At 40.8% G+C, this 18,944-nt stretch overlaps 1 protein-coding gene across 13 annotated transcripts in view; it reads left to right on the top strand.

Annotated features, from left to right (window-relative positions):
* The window catches only part of ZNF146 (zinc finger protein 146), a 42,223-nt gene extending 23,543 nt beyond the window's left edge, over positions 1 to 18,680 (top strand). For 6 of the 13 annotated variants that reach the window (XM_006098616.3, XM_023762384.1, XM_023762385.1 and 3 more), the window contains 2 exons: positions 884 to 1,102; positions 5,619 to 9,100. In XM_006098616.3, coding sequence (XP_006098678.1) covers positions 6,403 to 7,281 — 879 coding nt within the window. In that variant the 5' untranslated portion in view covers positions 884 to 1,102; positions 5,619 to 6,402 and the 3' untranslated portion in view covers positions 7,282 to 9,100. Of the gene's footprint in view, positions 1 to 883; positions 1,103 to 5,618; positions 9,101 to 17,145; positions 17,487 to 18,659 lie in introns of those variants that run through there. The other 7 variants (XM_023762389.1, XM_023762387.1, XR_002831651.1 and 4 more) reach the window with 6 other exon arrangements.
* Positions 18,681 to 18,944: the final 264 nt, after the last annotated feature.

Raw genomic sequence — 18,944 nt, 5'->3', positions numbered from 1 at the left:
TATATATATATATATATATATATATATATATATATATATATATATATTTATTGATTTCAAAGAGGAAGGGAGAGGGAGAGAGAGAGAGAAACATCAATGATGAGAGAGAATCATTGATCGGCTGCCTCCTGCACATGCCACACTGGGGATCAAGCATGCAACCTGGGTATAGGCCCTGACCCAGAATTGAACTATGAGCATCAACCTATATGACCTACTGGTTCAACCACTGAGCCATGCCAGCCAAGCAGGACATTCTTTTTTATAACTATAGTACAGTAGTCCAACTCAGAAAATTTTACATTGATACATTACTATAATTTAATCCAGTCCATATTAAGATTTTGTCATTTGTCCTTATGACCTTAAACATGTTTTTTGAATGAATGGATGAACATATTTACAAGACATTTCTAATATATAATATTAGAAATACTCAGACTATAATGCAAACAAAGTAAATAGTAATATTTCAGGAAAATTTTTTGGTAGTTTTTAAAAAATTCCTGAATACTGTCAGAACAACTTCCTATGCATTTTACCTACGTGGCTTAGTTCTGATAGGCATATGTTGTGATAGTCATAGACTTCAGTATTGAATTAATCCAGGAAAAAGGGCCACAGTTAAAATTCTAACAAGAACCTATGCAGGAGTGTGATGCTAGAGAACAATAACAAATAGGTATGGTATGAACATCTTTTCTATGTAAGTAAAATTCTGAAAGTAAGTTTCCTTTCTTTGCCCATTTCAGGATATGTGGAGGCTTAAATGGTTTAATGAGTATGGCTTTGAAATTCAGAATTCATAGTCTTAGTCCCTTTGCTCATATAATTGTACTTTAATCTTTAAGGCAAAGGGTCCTTACTTTGTTCTTTTTCACAGGTCATCCCTGGAAATTGCACGTTATCCTCCAGAAGGCCCTGAGAGCCCAGGTCTCAGCCTGAGTTCTAGGCTGGCATTTTGGTCCCAGCATTAACATTCTAGTGGTGTGTCATTTCTCCAACAGCAGGTTATAAATTAACCAAGCTATACATGATTTTCTGTTGGAACAAAAAGGCAAATTGGATGGTGGAGAAAGAAGTGGAAAGGAAATTTGTCCAGGTGAGTGAATGACAACCAGACAGGTTATAGTTGTTCAGTAAGCATCAACATCTGAAATACTTTTAAGAAGGTTTTCTTACAGGTCCTACTCTTTTTTATTTTATTTTATTTTATTTATTTATTTATTTATTTATTTATTTATTTATTTATTTTTAATCCTCATTCCATTGATTTTTTTAAAATAAGTCTTTATTGTTCAGATTATTACAGTTGTTCCTCTTTTCTCCTCCCATAGCTCCTCTCCAACCGGTTCCCACCCCAACCCATGTCCCTACCCGCCCCTCCCCCCTTTGTCCTTGTCCATAGGTGTTCGATTTTTCTTCAGTCTCTTCCCGCACCCCCCACACTCCCTTCCCCCTGAGAATTGTCAGTCCATTCCCTTTCTATGCCCCTGATTCTATTTATTCACCAGTTCATTCTGTTCATCAGATTTTTATTCACTTGATTTTTAGATTCACTTGTTGATAGATATGTATTTGTTGTCACCTTGTTGTACATACTTTTTATCTTTACCTTTTTCTTCTTCTTCCTCTTCTTAAAGAACACCCTTCAGCATTTCATATAATACTGGTTTGCTGGTGATGAACTCCTTTAGCTTGTTCGTATCTGTGAAGCTCTTTATCTGACCTTCAATTCTAAATGATAGCATTGCTGGGTAGAGTAATCTTGGTTGTAGGTTCTTGCTATTCATCACTTTAAACATTTCTTGCCACTCCCTTCTGGCCTGCATAGTTTCTGTTGAGAAATCAGCTGACAGTCGTATGGGTACTCCCTTGTAGGTAACTAACTGTTTTTCTCCTGCTGCTTTTAAGATTCTTTCTTTGTCTTTTGCTCTTGGCATTTTAATTATGATGTGTCTTGGTGTGGTCCTCTTTGGATTCCTTTTGTTTGGGGTTCTCTGCGCTTCCTGGACTTGTAAGTCTATTTCTTTCACCAGGTAGGGGAAGTTTTCTGTCATTATTTCTTCAAATTGTTATGCCCAGATTTCAGGATCCCCAAAGGACCACCAGGAAGCCAGCCGAGTCGGATGCAAAAGCAAAAGAGTTTTTATTCGAGCTAGCTCGAGCTCCCCGTCCACCACACTCGCCGACGCAGCGGCAGGAGGCAGAGAGAGAGAGAGCTCTGTGTGGAGAGGGGTTTTATAGGGGGTTTGGAGTAAGGGGAGGAGAGAGGACTGTGGACCCTGCCGATTGGCCAGGCGCAAGTCAGTGTCTTGTTACACAGGATGTGGTTGTGTCTATGGCGCGCACTTCCCTTGATTATCATTGGTTAGTTTAAAGAAATCCTAGGTGTGGCTAGCAGAGGCTTGGGCTTCCGGGAAGAAGCTCCTTGCTGAGCACATGGCTAATGGCTGCTGCCCAAAAATGGAGGATCGGGGGCAAAATGGAGGGCGTAGCCCTCGCCCTTTCACAAATAGGTTTTCAATATCTTGCTCTCTCTCTTCTTCTGGCACCCCCATAATTCGGATGTTGGTATGCTTGAAGTTGTCCCAGAGGCTCCTTACACTATCTTCATATTTTTGGATTCTTTTTTCTTTTTGCTTTTCCGGTTGGGTGTTTTTTGCTTCTTCGTATTTCAAATCTTTGACTTGATTGTTGCGATCCTCTAGTCTGCTGTTGGGTCTCTTTATATTATTCTTTATTTCAGGCTGTGTATGCTTAATTTCTGATTGGTCCTTTTTCATATCCTTTAGGGTCTCACTAAATTTCTCGGAGGTTTCTAGAAGATTCTTGAGTAACCTTATAACCGTGGTTTTGAGCTCTATATCCAGTAGTTTGCTTTCCTCCATTTCTGTCATTTGTGACCTGTTTCTTTGTCTCCGCATTTTGGCTGCTTTTCTGTGTTGATAGAGTGGCTTTGTGTGCTAGGTGTCCTATAGGGCCCAGTTGTTCAGCCTCACCAGTCACCTGAGGTGGATGCTCTTGGTGCACCCCTTTGTGGGCTGTGTGCACAGTCTCGTTGTAGTTAAGCCTTGATTGTTGTTGGTATCACTGGGAGGAATTGACCTCCAGGCCAATTGGCTGTGATTACCAGTTATGTCTACAATTAGAGAACTGCTGTGCTGGAAACACCCTTATGGGGCAGGACTTGCTTCAGTGGGGCTTTGGTGCTCACTGAGTCTGCCCCCTGAGTGTGTCTCTTATGGATCTGAAGAGTTGTAATCTGGATGGTCCCACTCTGACCACTGGGTACACTGGCTCTTGGATCTCCAAAGAGGTGCAATGTCAGCCACTGCCTGAGGCCACCCAGTAGGAGCTACAGAGAGATCTGCAGATTCCTCCTCTTCGTTTGGGGTTTGGAGGTGCCCAGATGAGGCGCAGCTATGAAGCAGTGCAGGCTGCTGACGAGCCTTAGCCCTCCTTTTGGAAGCTCTGGGGTTCTTTGACCCAGCTGCAGTTTGTTAGGTTTTAGATTTCAAAAGGCCAGGCCATTCGTATGCAAAAGCCTCTGCTCTCAGCTTGGGTGGGGTTGTAAATTGGGTGGTGCGCGGTCTCAGGGAATCACAGGGCGGTGCAAACAGCAATGGTTGCACATCGGCCCTGCCTCGGATAGGCCCCTGGGTCTCTGTGTCCCACAGCCCCGGGCAGGAACAATGAACGCTGCGAGCACCTCAGAGAAAGCCGCCCTCATGTTCCGGCCCGATGCCAGACAGTCCAGTTTCTCCCCGTATGCGTCTGGGTCCCCAGAATCTCTCCCGGAACTGGAGTTCAGAGCAGTCGGGAGCTTATATCTTCCTCCCCATTGAAAAAGACCACAACGTACCCATTTGCCAGCCCGTTTCGCGTGCCTCCGTACTTCCGCTCTTTCGCACCTCTGCACTTCCTACCAGTCTAGATGTGCTTTTCTGTTTCCCTCTAGTTGTCAAACTTCCACTCAGCCAGCCTTCCCATGGTTCTGGATGATATCTGTTTTGTCTTTTAGTTATAGTTTTGATGTGGTTGTGCAAGGCAGCAAGTTCAGGTGTTTACCTATGCCACCATCTTGGTTCCTCCTCTGGTCCAACTTTTGAAATATCACTTGGTATAAATTCTTTAAATACTTTAATATTTCTAGTCATCATTTTTTCTTTAGATTCTAGGCAGCCAGGTTCCCCTATTATCTTTAATCTGAATGTCCACACTTTTACTTACACTGCCTCTGTGTAATTGTTCTCTCTTTCATTGATTCTCTGCGTCTTATATCCCCCAATGTGTATAGACTCCTTCCCTTATGCATTGTCTTTTATAGGTTTTGAGTCTTTACATATTGTCTGACATTTAGGTTCCTTTTTATTACTGACCACTTTCTCTCATTCTTTCAGTGGTTAAATGGTTCAGAATTTTATTTTACATCTGTGGTCATACTTCATATTGTCTTATCCACTGTGCCGAGCCAGCTCAGCCAAGGGTTCGAAAGCCTGAGTGAGAGTGGCGAAAGGATGAAGCAATGACAAAGAGAATAAGCTGGATCTAGGTGGATCTTCCTGTTCCTTGGCTGAGGCCACAGAGAGAGATCCAGAGGCTAGCTGAGCCTTTATTTTATAGCCAGAGGTAAACAAGGTAGTGGTCACCATAGTTATAATGTTCTTGTGAGTTTCACTCGTTTTGGTAGCACTTGAGGATCTTCAAGCCTCATTATGCTAAGAGGACTGTGCCCTCTAAGCTGGGACTTGTTTGTGGCTTTGCCAACAGGTCAGTCCGAGGCTTAACCCTATAGCGGCGCCCTACAATCCACCTCCCCCATTTTACATCAACAGACTGCTTTCCTCCCTTCCCCTCTCATATACCTCTTTCAGAAGTTGTTGCCTAAGAAATCAGTTCTGTCTTTCTGGAGGGAGGGAGGGAGAGAGAGAGAGAGAGAGAGAGCATGTGTATATTTTTTAATATAATACATGAAGTTGTAAAACATTTTTGAACATTAAGGTAAATGAAAAAATTCTCTTCTAACCTCTGACCTTTGATCCTAACACTTTCAAAGATGCAGTCACTTTCGCGTTTTTATTTATTTAAAAAAATGATTTGAGAGAGAGAGAGAGAGAAACATTGATGTGATAGACATTGATCTTTTTCCTCCTGCCACGGCCCCAACCTTGGATTGAACCTGAAATCTGGGTATGTGCCCTAACCGAGAATCAAACCCACCACCCTTTCATGAACAGGACGATGCTCCAACCAAGCCACGTTGGCCAGCGCAAAGTGCAGTCACTTATAAGAGTTTCACATGTATCTTTCTTGAGGTAGTCTATGAATAATCCAGCATATATTATATATCTGTTCTGCAAATATGAATATACTAGAGCCCCAAATTTCGTGCACTTGGGGGGTCCCTCAGCCCAGCCTGTGCCCTCACAGTCCAGGAGCCCTTGAGGGATGTCCGACTGACTGCATAGGCCCGCTCCCCACGGGGCCTCTAGTTCATAAATAATGATAATAACATAATGCTAACTTTTATTGAGTGCTTACCAGTGCCAGCCACAGTTCTAAGCACTTTATATGGTAACTCTTTTAAATGATGATTGTTTTGTATTCCATTTTAGAAGAAGCCTGAGAAGATGATGAGCAGATAGAGGGGCAACAAGACTTGGAAATCAAGTTGCATCCATCTTCAATAAAGTACAGACTGTGGAAAAAAACAGTGAATGTAAGAAAATTGGAAAAATACTTCCTCTGATCTCAGACCTTTTATCTTTTAAGGCAACATTCTTTTCAACTTACCTAGAAAAAATTTGAAACACAATTAAGACTTAATCATGAGGGACATTGTGTAGGAACAAATCATCAATTTTATTGATTTAAAAATATTGCCACGCTTTCTCCTTATGGTAATAACCCTCTTTAAATGTAAATCAGTGTGGAAATGCCTTCAGTTAAAATAGTTTGAACCCTATCAGGTACCAGAACATTCATACTGGATTCATACCCTATGAAGTAACTGAATGTGGGAAAACTTTCACTTGTGTCACACCTTATGAAATGAATGAAGTCAGGCTGGAGAAAAACCCTGCGCTTCTAAGGAATATTGAAAAGCCTTTAGCTAGATGACATTTCATTGAGCAGAAAAAATTCATACTGAAGAGAAACCATTGAATATAACAATTCACTGAGTATTGGAATATTTATACTTTGAGAGAAAGCTTTGAACTCAGTAAGATAAAGTTTTATCTTAAATCTATCCCTTACTTTACATTTGAAAGGTCATACACAGAGAAGCTCTACTAATGTAAGAAATGTGGAAATACCTTCATCTAAAAATAAATCCTCATTCATCAAAATATTCATACTGGAGAGAGAATTTGTGAATGTTGGAAAGCTTCCTTTCAGATGTCACACCACAGTCAGCAGAGAATTTGTAGTGGGGAAAACCCCTTTGCTTGTAAGGTATGTGGGAAAGTCTTCAGCCACAAATCAAATCTCACTGAGCATGAGCATTTTCATAATAAAGAGAAACCTTTTGAATGTAATGAATGTGGAAAAGCCTTCAGCCAAAAGCAGTATGTCATTAAACATCAGAACACCCATACTGGAGAGAAGCTTTTTGAATGTAATGAATGTGGAAAATCGTTCAGCCAGAAGGAAAACCTTCTTACCCATCAGAAAATTCACACTGGAGAGAAGCCTTTTGAGTGTAAAGATTGTGGGAAAGCTTTCATTCAGAAGTCAAACCTCATCAGACACCAGAGAACTCACACAGGAGAGAAGCCCTTTGTATGTAAGGAGTGTGGCAAAACCTTCAGTGGCAAATCAAACCTTACTGAGCATGAGAAAATTCATATTGGAGAGAAACCCTTTAAATGCAGTGAATGTGGAACAGCTTTTGGCCAAAAGAAGTACCTCATAAAACATCAAAACATTCACACTGGAGAAAAACCCTATGAATGTAATGAATGTGGAAAAGCCTTCTCTCAACGAACATCACTTATTGTACATGTGAGAATTCATTCAGGTGATAAGCCTTATGAATGCAATGTATGTGGGAAAGCTTTCTCTCAAAGTTCATCTCTTACTGTGCATGCGAGAAGCCATACAGGTGAGAAGCCCTATGGATGTAATGAATGTGGGAAAGCTTTCTCTCAATTCTCAACCCTTGCTCTGCATTTGAGAATTCACACAGGTAAGAAACCTTATCAATGTAGTGAATGTGGGAAAGCTTTCAGCCAGAAGTCACACCATATTAGACACCAGAAAATTCATACTCATTAAAAACTCTAAATATCTTGAAAATTGGAAAGCAATTCGATGGAGTTTACACCTATGGCAAGCACATCAGAAGTAATCGTTCTGAAGGAAACGGTCAGAAATGAGGGAAGCAAAAGCTAAAAACTTATGGGATACCAGAGAATTCATACTGAAGAGAAAGACATAAAAATCCTATGCCCAACAAAAAACCCACAGTAAAAGTAATGCTGAAACTTCAGACACATTTCCACTAAAATTGGGAATGGGAAACATGCTTATCATTACTGTCTATCTGCCTAGATCTGGAGATCTTCACCATTGTAATAAGAACAGTAAGTTGTATGTGTTAGAAAGGCAAATACTTTTATGGTATTGTTTTACCAGAACAGAAGAGATTTTGGAATACCTATACATTTATTAGAATTTAGAATTGGAGAAGAAAATGGGACTGTTTAAAAAATGATTTGGAGGTGATTTGTTCTCCAAGGAAAAAAAGATCATGAACTATGCATAAAGGTAAAATCCATGGGGATTAAAAACAGGAATATGGCCCAGCAGATGTTGCTCAGTGGTTGAGCCTCAACCCATGAACCAAGAGGTCAATGATTCCATTCCCACTCAGGGCACATGCCTGGGTTGCGGGCTCGATCCCCAGTAGGGGGTGTGCAGGAGGCAGTCAATCAATTTTGATGTTTCTCTCCCTCTCTTGAAATCAATAAAAACACATTAAAAAAAACAAACAGGAATATTGAAAAACTGTGTAGTGAAATGGTTATGACCCTGGGAGTAGGGGAACATCCCTTATAATGAATTAAAAATATTTAGCTTTTCTACTCTTGAGTTTGTATGCTCAGGAAATATATACCAGGCTATTTACTGTGGTATGATTTGTAGTAGCCATAAGTTGTAAACAAATGCCCATCAGTAATAAAGTAGAAAGTACTTATGATGGGATATTATGAATCTGTAAAATGTAACAAATGAAATCTATATGTGTTACAGAGAACTGTATAAAAAATGTTGAGGAAAATGAAGCCGCAGAATGACAATTCTGATACCATGACATTTTTGTAAATTTGAATTAAAACTTCCCTTACAAATTCAGTACTATATATTGGTAATAGATACATATATGTATTTATGTATGTATGTTTTTAAAATGTTTTTGAAATGGATTGCAAGAATAGAGACCAAACTCTTGATAGGGGCTGCCTGTGAAGAGTTGAAAAAGGAAGGGGATGAGTGTGGGAGGGGTGGAGTGGGGAATTGGTTAAAGAAGACTTCATTTTTTTATATGTAAACATCTACTCTAAAAAACAGGAGAGACTGCAAGTAAATACATATATAAAAATACTGAGTAGTTCTGGATTGTGGTATATGGATATCTTGTCTTATTTTTTTGTACTTTTCTGTATTTTTCAAGTTTCTCAAAATTAATCATGAGGGTGAGGATGGGATCACTGTACCTATAGAAATCATGCTCCAATGGATTTATTCCCAATCAAATGCTAAACTTTTTATAGAAAATATTTCTAAAATTTTATCAATGATGAGTAGATGGACTTGTTCTCTATGTAGTATGAAATTATCTATTTTATTAAAATTAAGAATGATAGCATAATCCAAATCTGTTTAATTTATTTTTACATGTCAGTGTATACTGTGTGTTTGTCTACTCATTTTACAACATATCATTTGAGCTTAAAAATGTTGATAACTTGTAAAGTTTACACAGCCTTTGTGTAACTTGTCTTTTTAGATAAACTTTCTGGAATGTCAAATTTCCTGTCCTGTAAATTACCATGGGAACAGTGTGTGCATTAAAAATAAGTTTGTGATTGTTTTCTTTTCAAAAGAAAATCATTTAACTGCCCACAACTTCCACAGTTTGAGTTAAATGCTAACACCTGGATCTCAGTTATAACCTGCAGATTTTCATTCCTCCCAGTACTTTGACAAATATACCCCCCGCCCCCCAGCCCAGTTTTTTTGAGATGTAATCAACAAATAAAATAGTAAGATATTTAAAGTGTACAATGTGATGCTTTGATATACATAGACATTTTGAAGGGAATCCTCCCAGCCCCCATCAAGTTACTGTTTGTTTCTTTTAGAGAGGTGTAGAGGATAGGATGTGTATGAGAAAAGTGGTCCAGACCCTGAACAGAATTCTATTGTGTAAACCAATCCTTCCTGAAGATGATTTTTCTTTGGTCCATATTTACAGTATAACTTGATATAAATATTATTAATTAAAAGTTTTCTTATATAATGGTGATGATCAGCAATACAGCATTTTGAGCTTGATTTCAAAAGCTGCTTTTTAAAAAGCTTTTAAACTTGTTAAATACTACATCATTACTGTGTATTTTTTTTGTTAGCTTTTATGGAGGAATGACCATGAATTATATACTTAGTTATCTAAATGAAACTTAGTCCTTTCTAATATAGAGCCCCTCCACTACCTTTTTAAAAAAGGATGTTACATACTAAATCTAAGAAATTGAACCAGATATTTGTGCACCATTTAAAAATTACCTGCATTTATCACCCAAAGAAGGAAAAACAAAGATTTTAGCCAAAAGATAGGTTTTCCTAAACTAATTTTTCGCTCTTTAATCTCTTGTGCTTCACTTAGCTCGGTGGAGTTAATTAGCATATGGAGCCAGGGAATTCCTGGCAATTCTATATCAGGAATCTTGTGGAAAATAGGTTGATATGTAAAATGAGAAAATGCTGGTGACCAGACTAAAATATACCAAGGGTTAAATAGGCAAAAGAACTTTTCATATAAATGTTTTGATTAAAGGAATAGTGAGTATAAAACAATGATGTCTATTTTCTGGAGTTAAGAGAGCTAAAATTTTGAGAAACAAATTTGGGAATTATTGGGTTAAAGCGGCAGTTTTCAACCAGTGTTCCACAAGAGGCACACTGACGTGCCACAAGAATTTTTAAAACATGCTATACCTATTTAGGCGCACTGACCTCTTTTCCCTTAAAGATTGTCAAAAGATGACAACAGCCAACAACAATAGCTGTCCAGTATAAATGAATCAAAATAATGCCTTTTTTTTTTTTTGGTAAGACAGGGAAATACATTTTTTTGGTGTGCAGCAGAATTTTAGTAATTATGTGTGCCATGAAATGGAAAAGGTTAAAAATTGCTGGATTAAAGCATTCTAAGGTCCTTTTCAGGTGATTGACAGACATTGACTTAAGTGTACAGTGCATGTTAAAATAACTAGGGCAGCCACTAAGAGGTAGGGAGGGACCGGTGGCAGGTAGAACTTCTGAACTAGAAGAAAAGAATGGAGGAAAAAACCCCACAAAGAAAGGCAGGAAAGTGAGTTAACAAAAACAAAACAAGTAGAAACAACATAAATCTAAGTATATAAGTAATCCTAAAACATGGAAATGGACTCAGCTATTCAGTTAAAATCAAAGATTGTGAAATGGGAGTTTTATTTTAAAGTACCTATAGGGTATTTACAAGGGATACATCTAAAAAGGTAAGGCCCTAGCCAGTTTGGTTCAGTGGATAGAAGTCGGCCTGCAGACCAAAGGGTCCCAGGTTTGATTCCAGTCAAGGGCACATGCCCAGGTTGTGGGTCGATCCCTAGTGTGAGGCATGCAAAAGGCAGCCAATCAATGATTATCTCTCATCATTGATGTTTCTATCTCCCTCTGAAATTAAGTAAATAAAAGGATAAGGACTCAAGTGAAAAAATACAGAAGATATACAAGGCAAATAGTATCCAAGAAAAAGCTGTTGTATTTAAATACCAAACAAAATAGTCTTTAAGGCAAATACACTTTTAAAAAGAGTTAAAGTCACTAGAGAATAGTAAAAATTTCAGCTCATCAGGAAGAAGTAATGACTCTGGTCTTGTATGTTCCTAAATAATATAGACTGGGAATATTCACAAAGCAAATAAACAAATTGACAAGTTTACTCAATATTTTAAAACTATCTGGAGCAAAGCCAATTCTAAATTCATACTTGGATGCCTAAAAATATGGGAGATGGAGTTCTTTGTAAGAGATGAGAACTGACTCCCAAATTTTTTCATGGTCTTGACCTGGCTCTTTCTACAAGGTTCTTTCCTCAACAGTTATGGATAACCATTCAGGCTGGCCTCATAGGGCTATGTGTAAGTTGGAAGGTTTACACCCTTTTAGAGAACTGTGTCTCAATTCGGGAGTGCCAAGAAGCATGGATAGAATGGGGTGGGAAAGTTATAGGACACTAGGGGCCCAGTGCACAAATTCCTGCACCTTGAAAGGAACTGTGGGCCACGAGGCTGCTGTGGGCACGGGTGGGTCTTGGCCCTTCCTCTGTGCCCACGCCTGGCCCCTCCCACTGTGGCCCCTGGTCCCCTGTCTGCCCGTAGCCCTGCTCCTGCTGCCGCTGCTGCTTTCACACACTGCGCTGGCCCCACTCGCACCCGCTGACGTTGTGGAGTGGTTGGGGCTGGTGCCAGCAGCAGGTGTGAGCGGCAGCTGCTGCCTTGATCACCCCTCAAGCAGGAGGAGGTGGAGAAGTCCTCAGGGGTGATCGGGGTCATCAGCTGCCACTCGTACCCGTTGATGGTGTCAAGCAATTGGGACCAGCGCTGGGTGTTGGCAGCGGGTGCAAGTGGCGGCTCTGGCACCCGGCAGCGGGTCTGAGAGGCAGCTGCCGGCCCCGATTGCCCCTCAGGTGCAGAGGGGGGTGTGGAGAAGCCCTCAGGGACAATTGGGGCTGGCATCACCGCCTGCACCCGCTGACGGTGCTGAGCGATCAGGGCTGGCACTGGACGCTGTCAGCAGGTGCGAGCAGGGTTCCAGTGCCGGCAGTGAGTGCGAGTGGGGCCAGTGCTGGCAGCAGGCTCGAGCGCCCAGTGGGACCGCAGCATGTGGGAGTAAAGAATTTTCAGTAACCACCAGAGGCCCGCCCCGATGACTGCAACCAGCACCCCCCCTTGGTCTGGTGCCCCCGTTCACCTGCTGCACCATCCTGCTTCGGCCGATGCCAGCCATGTTCCATGCTCTGCTGCCTGCTGCCAACGCCTGCCATGTTCCGCATGTGCCCCCTGGTGATCAGTGCACATAATAGCGATCTGTTTGGTTGTTCCGCCATTTGGTTTATTTGCATAGTAGGGTTTTATATATATATATATAGGTATATATATATTTTACCCTCAAGTCTTCCCACTGACCCTACATGTTTTTACAGTGCAATAAAAGTCTTAGGGCAGGGGTGGGCAACCTTTTTGTGAGTGTGTGCCAAAACCAGCAAAATCTCTGACTCAAAATTCTTCTGCATGCCAACCCTAATTTTTTGAGAACATGTTACACCTACTTGATATCTCTTAAGGTGTACATATGTGAAGAACCTTGAAGAAATAATAAAATTCATTCGAGCGACAAAAACACAGTATATGATGATGAAAAATACATTTATTTTTTAATGTATACATGTAAACTGATAGTCCAACAGAAAACTTTATGACTCCGTTTGATATTATCAGTGGGACTTTTGCTGCTGCATCACTGATGACAGAGATTTTACATCAGGTTTATATTTCGTGACCTTCAGAGATATGCACGAGCTGCTACTTTCATCCGTCAGGCTACTCCTATTATGAGACTTAACAAAATTCATCACTGAGAACAAAGATTCACAATTGTAAATGGAAGATTATAAGAGAGGGTTTCGCGTGCCAGCAAAAGTTACTCGAGTGCCATGTTTGGCATGCGTGCCAGGGGTTGCCCACCCCTGTCCTAGGGTATGATAGGAAATTTCTGAATAGGTAGAATTATGGATGATTTACTATATTTTTCTTTTAAAAAAGTAGAGGTATCCTATATAATAAAAGCCTAATATGCAAATCAACTGAACGGCAGAACAACCAGTCGCTATGATGCGTACTGACCACCAGGGGGCAGACGCTCTATGTAGGAGCTTCCCCCAGCCTGCAGGCCCCAGGCTAGCCAAGGCGGGTGCCAGCAGCGGTCCCCCGATCGCCCCGCTGGTCACCCCACAGATCGCTCTGATTGCCGACCAGGCTTAGGGACCCTACTCGTGCACGAATTTCATGCACCGGGCCTCTAGTTCAGGGGTCCTCACACTTTTTAAACAGGGGCCATTTCACTGTCCCTCAGACCGTTGGAGGGCCGGACTATAGTTTAAAAAAAAACTATGAACAAATTCCTATGCACACTGCACATATCTTATTTTGAAGTAAAAAAACAAAACGGGAACAAATACAATATTTGTATTTGCATGTTGGTGCGCGGCCCGTAGTTTGAGGACCCCTGCTCTAGTTGTTTAATAAAAGTGAACAATAAAATTCTATATTGCATTCCTTGTAAAATTTCTGTTTGACCAACTTGGAGTTTTACTGGAATAATCCATAATCCATTATATTTAAGCTTTCAAATCTGATTACATAAATTAAACTGATATACACTTTCCCTTTAAACTTTAGTTTATAATAACATGATATGTTTTTATTCATTACTATTTTCTACCATTGTGAAAATATATGTGAGAAGAGGGGGACCAGCAAATTGGTTTAAGTTTTCCATGCAGATAATGATAAAGAAAGTAGAGACAGAGAAAATGAAAATACTAGTATTGAATTTCTCAGTGAGTGGGGACTTTATTTCCAACAGTTAACATGGAAAGATATCACAAAACTTGCCCTAGCTGGTTTGGCTCAGTGGATAGAGCATCGGCCTGCAGACTGAAGGATACAGGTTCGCAAGGGCACATACCCAGGTTGTGGTCTCGATCCCCAGTAGGGGATGTTCAGGAGGCAGCCGATCATTGATTCTCATCATTTTTTCTATCTCTTCCTCTCCCTTCTGCTCTGAAATCAATAAAAATACATTTTAAAAGGAAAAGGAAAGAAAAATACCACAAAATTTAAGCCATCTAGTATTTTGTTAAGCCCCACGTTTGGTATTTTGCTCTTCTCTCACAGTTCTGGAGGCTGGTAGTCCAAAACCCAAGGTATGATCAGGGCCATGATCACTCCCAAGGGGCTAGGGAAGAATCCTTCCTTGCCTCATACAACTTTTGTAGCTCATTTCTTGGCTTTTGGCTGCATCACCATCCCAATGTCTTCACATGACCCCCTACTCTATGTGTCTCCAAACCTCCCTGTGTATAAGTATACTAGAGGCCCGATACACAGAATTCATGCAAGAGTAGGCCTTTCTTTCCCGGGCTGCTGGGGGAAGCACCCGGGACCTGGGCTTCCCTCACAGAGGGAGGCCCCGCCCACTCACCGGAGCCCCCTGATTGATCACCCCCCTGCCGGTGACCTGGGCCTCCCTCTGCGGGGCAATCATGGGGCGATGGCCGGGCCCCCGGCCAATTGCATCACACCCGCCTTGGCTGGCCTGGTGCCAGTGGGTGTCATAGCATGGTCCCAGATGGTCGTCCAGATGGTTGTCCGGATGGTCATTCCGCTGTTTGGCCGTTCGGTCAATTTGCATTTTACGTTTTTATTATATAGAATAAACTATTGGGTTTAAGGCCTATCCTAGTCCAGTATGATCACATTTCAACTTCATTACATATTCCAAGATCCTGTTTCCAAATAAAGTCACATTCACAGGTACCATGGTTAGGGCTTAAACATCATTTTGGAGACAATCCAACCCACAACCTGGAAATCAGTAAACTTAGCTGAAACAGCTCATTCTGTGAAAATCAGCTTAGATACACAAATCCTTAAAATTACCAGCATAAGTTTGATCAAATCTAGCTGAAATGCAAGTTTCTTTTTTAAAAGCACACACACACACACAAAACTTAGATCTATGAGTTTTCTCAAAACTATTCCAGAATGAGTTTTGAGCAAGTTACAGTATAGGAAGATAAGCAGTTGAAATATAGGATGGGGTATAAGCATAGACATAGTTCTCACTGAAGGGCTTTTTTTCATCGATGAGAAAGAAACACCGATCAGCTGCCTCCTGCACATCTCCCACCGGGGATGTGCCCGAAACCCAAGTACATGCCCTTGACCGGAATCGAACCTGGGACCTTTCAGTCCACTGAGCCAAACCGGTTTCGGCGACTGAAGGGCTTTTATGTGAGGATGAGGTATAGAAATGTGTAGGCAACAAAAGACATTCAACCTTTTTCTGGAATCCATGGGAAATGAGCAACATCAACTCTAGAGGTCTATAGGGGAATAGAAACCCTTAGAAAAAGCATGGCTAAGTTAAGGCAGAAAGTAGAGGTAGAACCTTTATTGAGATTTAGCTCATTAGCAGTGTTTGTGCCATTTCCAATGGCACAGATAGTAGAGGAGGGGAAGTATGGGTTAAGATGGTAGACTGCAGTGGCTGTGCCCACAGGACTGATGAGTAGGAGCTGAAGAGGTCTTACAGTTTGTTTGGCTTTTTGGTGTAAGGTCTCTGGATTATTTCAGACACCTTTTTTTTTCTTTTTAAAAAATGTATTTTTATTTTATTTAGAGAGAAAGTGAGAGGGAGAGAGAGAGAGAGAGGGAGAAAAACATCAATGATGAGAGAGAATCATTGATTGGCTGCCTCCTGGGGAGGATCTAGTACACAACCTGGGCATGTGCCCTAACTGGAATCAAACCTTGACCTCCTGGTTTATAGGTCGATTCTCAACCACTGAGTCGCACCAGCCAGGCTCAACTTTTTTTTTTTTTTAACCTATAAACAGAACCAGTTTTAATTTTTTCTAACTTCATTTAGTTGAAATGGTTGAATGTCTGGTTGCCTGGGTTGCTGAGATAATTGAAGGATTCCAAGCCAATACATAATCCAGGAAGGAAATAGCAAGGAGAAGCCAATTTTTTGAGATGATAGACACATACAGAATGTGGTTATTGGGTAAACATGCAATCTTCATATATGTCCCAGGAAAATAAAAGTTAATTTTATTTTGACATACTAAGAATAAATATGGGTCTTTCATATTTTATTCACTTTAAAAAATTTATGTACTAGTACTTTATCAACTAAAAATAGATTGCTTGATGGTTCCAGAACTTGCTTTGCATTTTTTCCACATTAGCAATTTTTCTTATGCTTTTTTTCCTATTTGGTATATCCATCTGCTATATTTCTTAATTATCAGCTATCAAAATGTATTCATCATCAAAAGCAGAGATCACTTGTTACTCTTTTATTGAGCCTTTCCTATACCTGTCTGCCTTTGCCCACTCAGGAATCATAGGTTTCTAAATAGTAACTACCAATAATTGAGTCTTTAATATTTGCTGCACTCACTGTTCTAAAAGCTTTATCTTGTGTTATGTTCATATCAGGTCTATGAAGTGTAGTCACATTTCTATTTTACAGATTACGAAATAGAATTTACAAAGCTGGTAATTTGCCATGCATTTTCCTTTTACAGATGAGGAAATAAGAAATTTACATACCTAGTAATTATTAGTTCTCAAACTATTATTGTAATAGTGCATCTTTAGAGATAAATTGGGAAGCTAAAGACGATTTCAATTGTTTTACTTTATAAGTGAACAAGGCAAGGCCAATTGATTTGAAGTAAAATGAAGCAGTTGTACTTAGGAACTATAATTAGCAGACTGGATATGGCAGAGTACCAAATCAGTCAATCTTAACAGCTTGGTAAGTTATCACTGGACTGGGGAAAATGAAATTAAAATTATGAGAGAAAGGAAAAATATATAAATAGATCTGTGGTAGGTAGTTAGACATGAGCAGAGGTCACCAGGGAGGAAAGCCCTGGGTGCTTAGCAATGGGAAAACAAGGATCTTGCCCCCAGGGTAACCTCTCCTTCCCTAGCATATGATTGATTGGTCATGCGATTTGGATCCCTTGACTTTTCATATCGCTGGTCATGTGGGATAGAGATAATATCTAGGCCTCAGTTGTATTTCAGCTCCAGGTCCAGAGAAGCAGCAAAACTTGACAAGCAACACCGAGGCTGACCTCAGGACCCATTGATGACTCCCTGCACTGGCGCTAACCAATCAGTGGAGACCTCCTCCCAAAATGACCCACCTGGAAAGCTGATGAATATTTTATGGAGATCCTCTCCTGGAACCTCCCCTAGAGGACAGAGGACCCAGCGCCTCTTCCAGGATCATGCCCAAACCTTTCTCCTCTCCCTCCTCCTTTCTCTCTGTAGGCATGTTACATCCTGAGCCTCTTTCTTCTACCACTCACTTTTACCTCTGTGACTTTCTAAATAAACCGTCTCATAATTTGAGTCCTGACTCTGAATTTTTTTCTAGCCAGAACTCAAGTACCGTGGTTGCTAAGCCAAGGTCCAGTCTGACCCCACTGGTCTAACACCTGGTACTGTTCTTGCTGCTGGCAACTGATCTAGAATGTTCTCTATCGGTATGATAGACATTTAAAGGGGCAAGAAAAGAACAGACTACAGGGTATACATAATAATTTAAAAATAATAGAAGTGTTATCAGCACCAGAAAAGATGTTATCAGACAGCCTTCTGAGTTGAAGGAAGAGGGCTGTCCCCCTCCTAGGTTTTTGTCAGTCTCATAAGAAAGACTTCTGCCCTAACCAGTTTGGCTCAGTGGATAGAGCGTTGGCCTGCAGACTGAAAGGTCCCTGGTTCGATTCAGGTCAAGGGCATGTACCTTGGTTTCAGGCACATCCCCAGTAGGAGGTGTGCAGGAGGCAGCTGATCGATGTTTCTCTCTCATCGATGTTTCTAGCTCTCTATCCCTCTCCCTTCCTTTCTGTAAAAAAATCAATAAAATATATTTTTTAAAAATAGTATACTTGGCATATGGCACAAGTGGGCCCACCCAGCTAATCTGAGCCCACCACCTAGTGGGGATTCAGGATTTTTATACTTTCCTATCTACAGGCTTCAAGGTTCCTCTGCCATATATCTTAAGCATCAGACTAGATTTCAAGATCCCCCTTTTACTTTTTTGTGGATTTTCTGAAACATCTGATAATTTTATCTTGGCAAGTCCTAAGACTGCTGACTTCTTTGTTCAATGGGTGAGATAAAATCCCCTTTTCTCTCCCCTTCCCCTCTCCTTTCCAGTATTCTCTGGTTAGAGAGGAGAGGTATTAACCATCAAGTGTCCTTGGTTGGGGAAGATAAGCTTGCTGCAAGCTTCCAAACTGTTTGGCCTTGTTTAGTTTTCTTGTCACTTGCCCTGGCTTATTGGCCTGTCTCAGAAGAGGGAATTCTGCTTCAGGAAAGCTTGAGTAGATGTAATTTATTCTATCTCCTGCTAAGTACAAATAAAAACTCTGATGTTTATAGAAAACAAACATAAGGCTTTTAAAATGGAAAAAAGAAGGCAGACAGGGTTGGGACCATGGGACCTAAGGAATAACATGGTGCTGAGTTCGCTGTTTTTTGTTTTTTATTATTTTTCTTTTGCCTCATGTATCCCAGACTTGGAGCTGAAAAGCTGGCAACCCTGAAATGCCAATTGGTGTAGACAGAAGAAAAAGAAGAAAAGCTGGCCCAGCTGGTGTGGCTCAGTGGTTGAGCTTCGACCTATGAACCAGGAGGTCAGGGTTCGATTCCGGTCAGGGCATATGCCCAGGTTGTGGGTTCGATCCCCAGTGTGGGGTGTGCAGGAGGCAGCCAATCAATGAGTCTCATCATTGATGTTTCTATCTCTCTCTCCCACTCCCTTCCTCTCTGAAATCAATAAGAAAAAATATATTTTAAAAA

This window comes from Myotis lucifugus, unplaced genomic scaffold (assembly GCF_000147115.1).
Source record: "Myotis lucifugus unplaced genomic scaffold, Myoluc2.0 scaffold_244, whole genome shotgun sequence".
Lineage (NCBI taxonomy): Eukaryota > Metazoa > Chordata > Mammalia > Chiroptera > Vespertilionidae > Myotis > Myotis lucifugus.
Note: the sequence above shows the minus strand (reverse complement) of the source record. Positions and strands in the feature narration are given on the sequence as shown.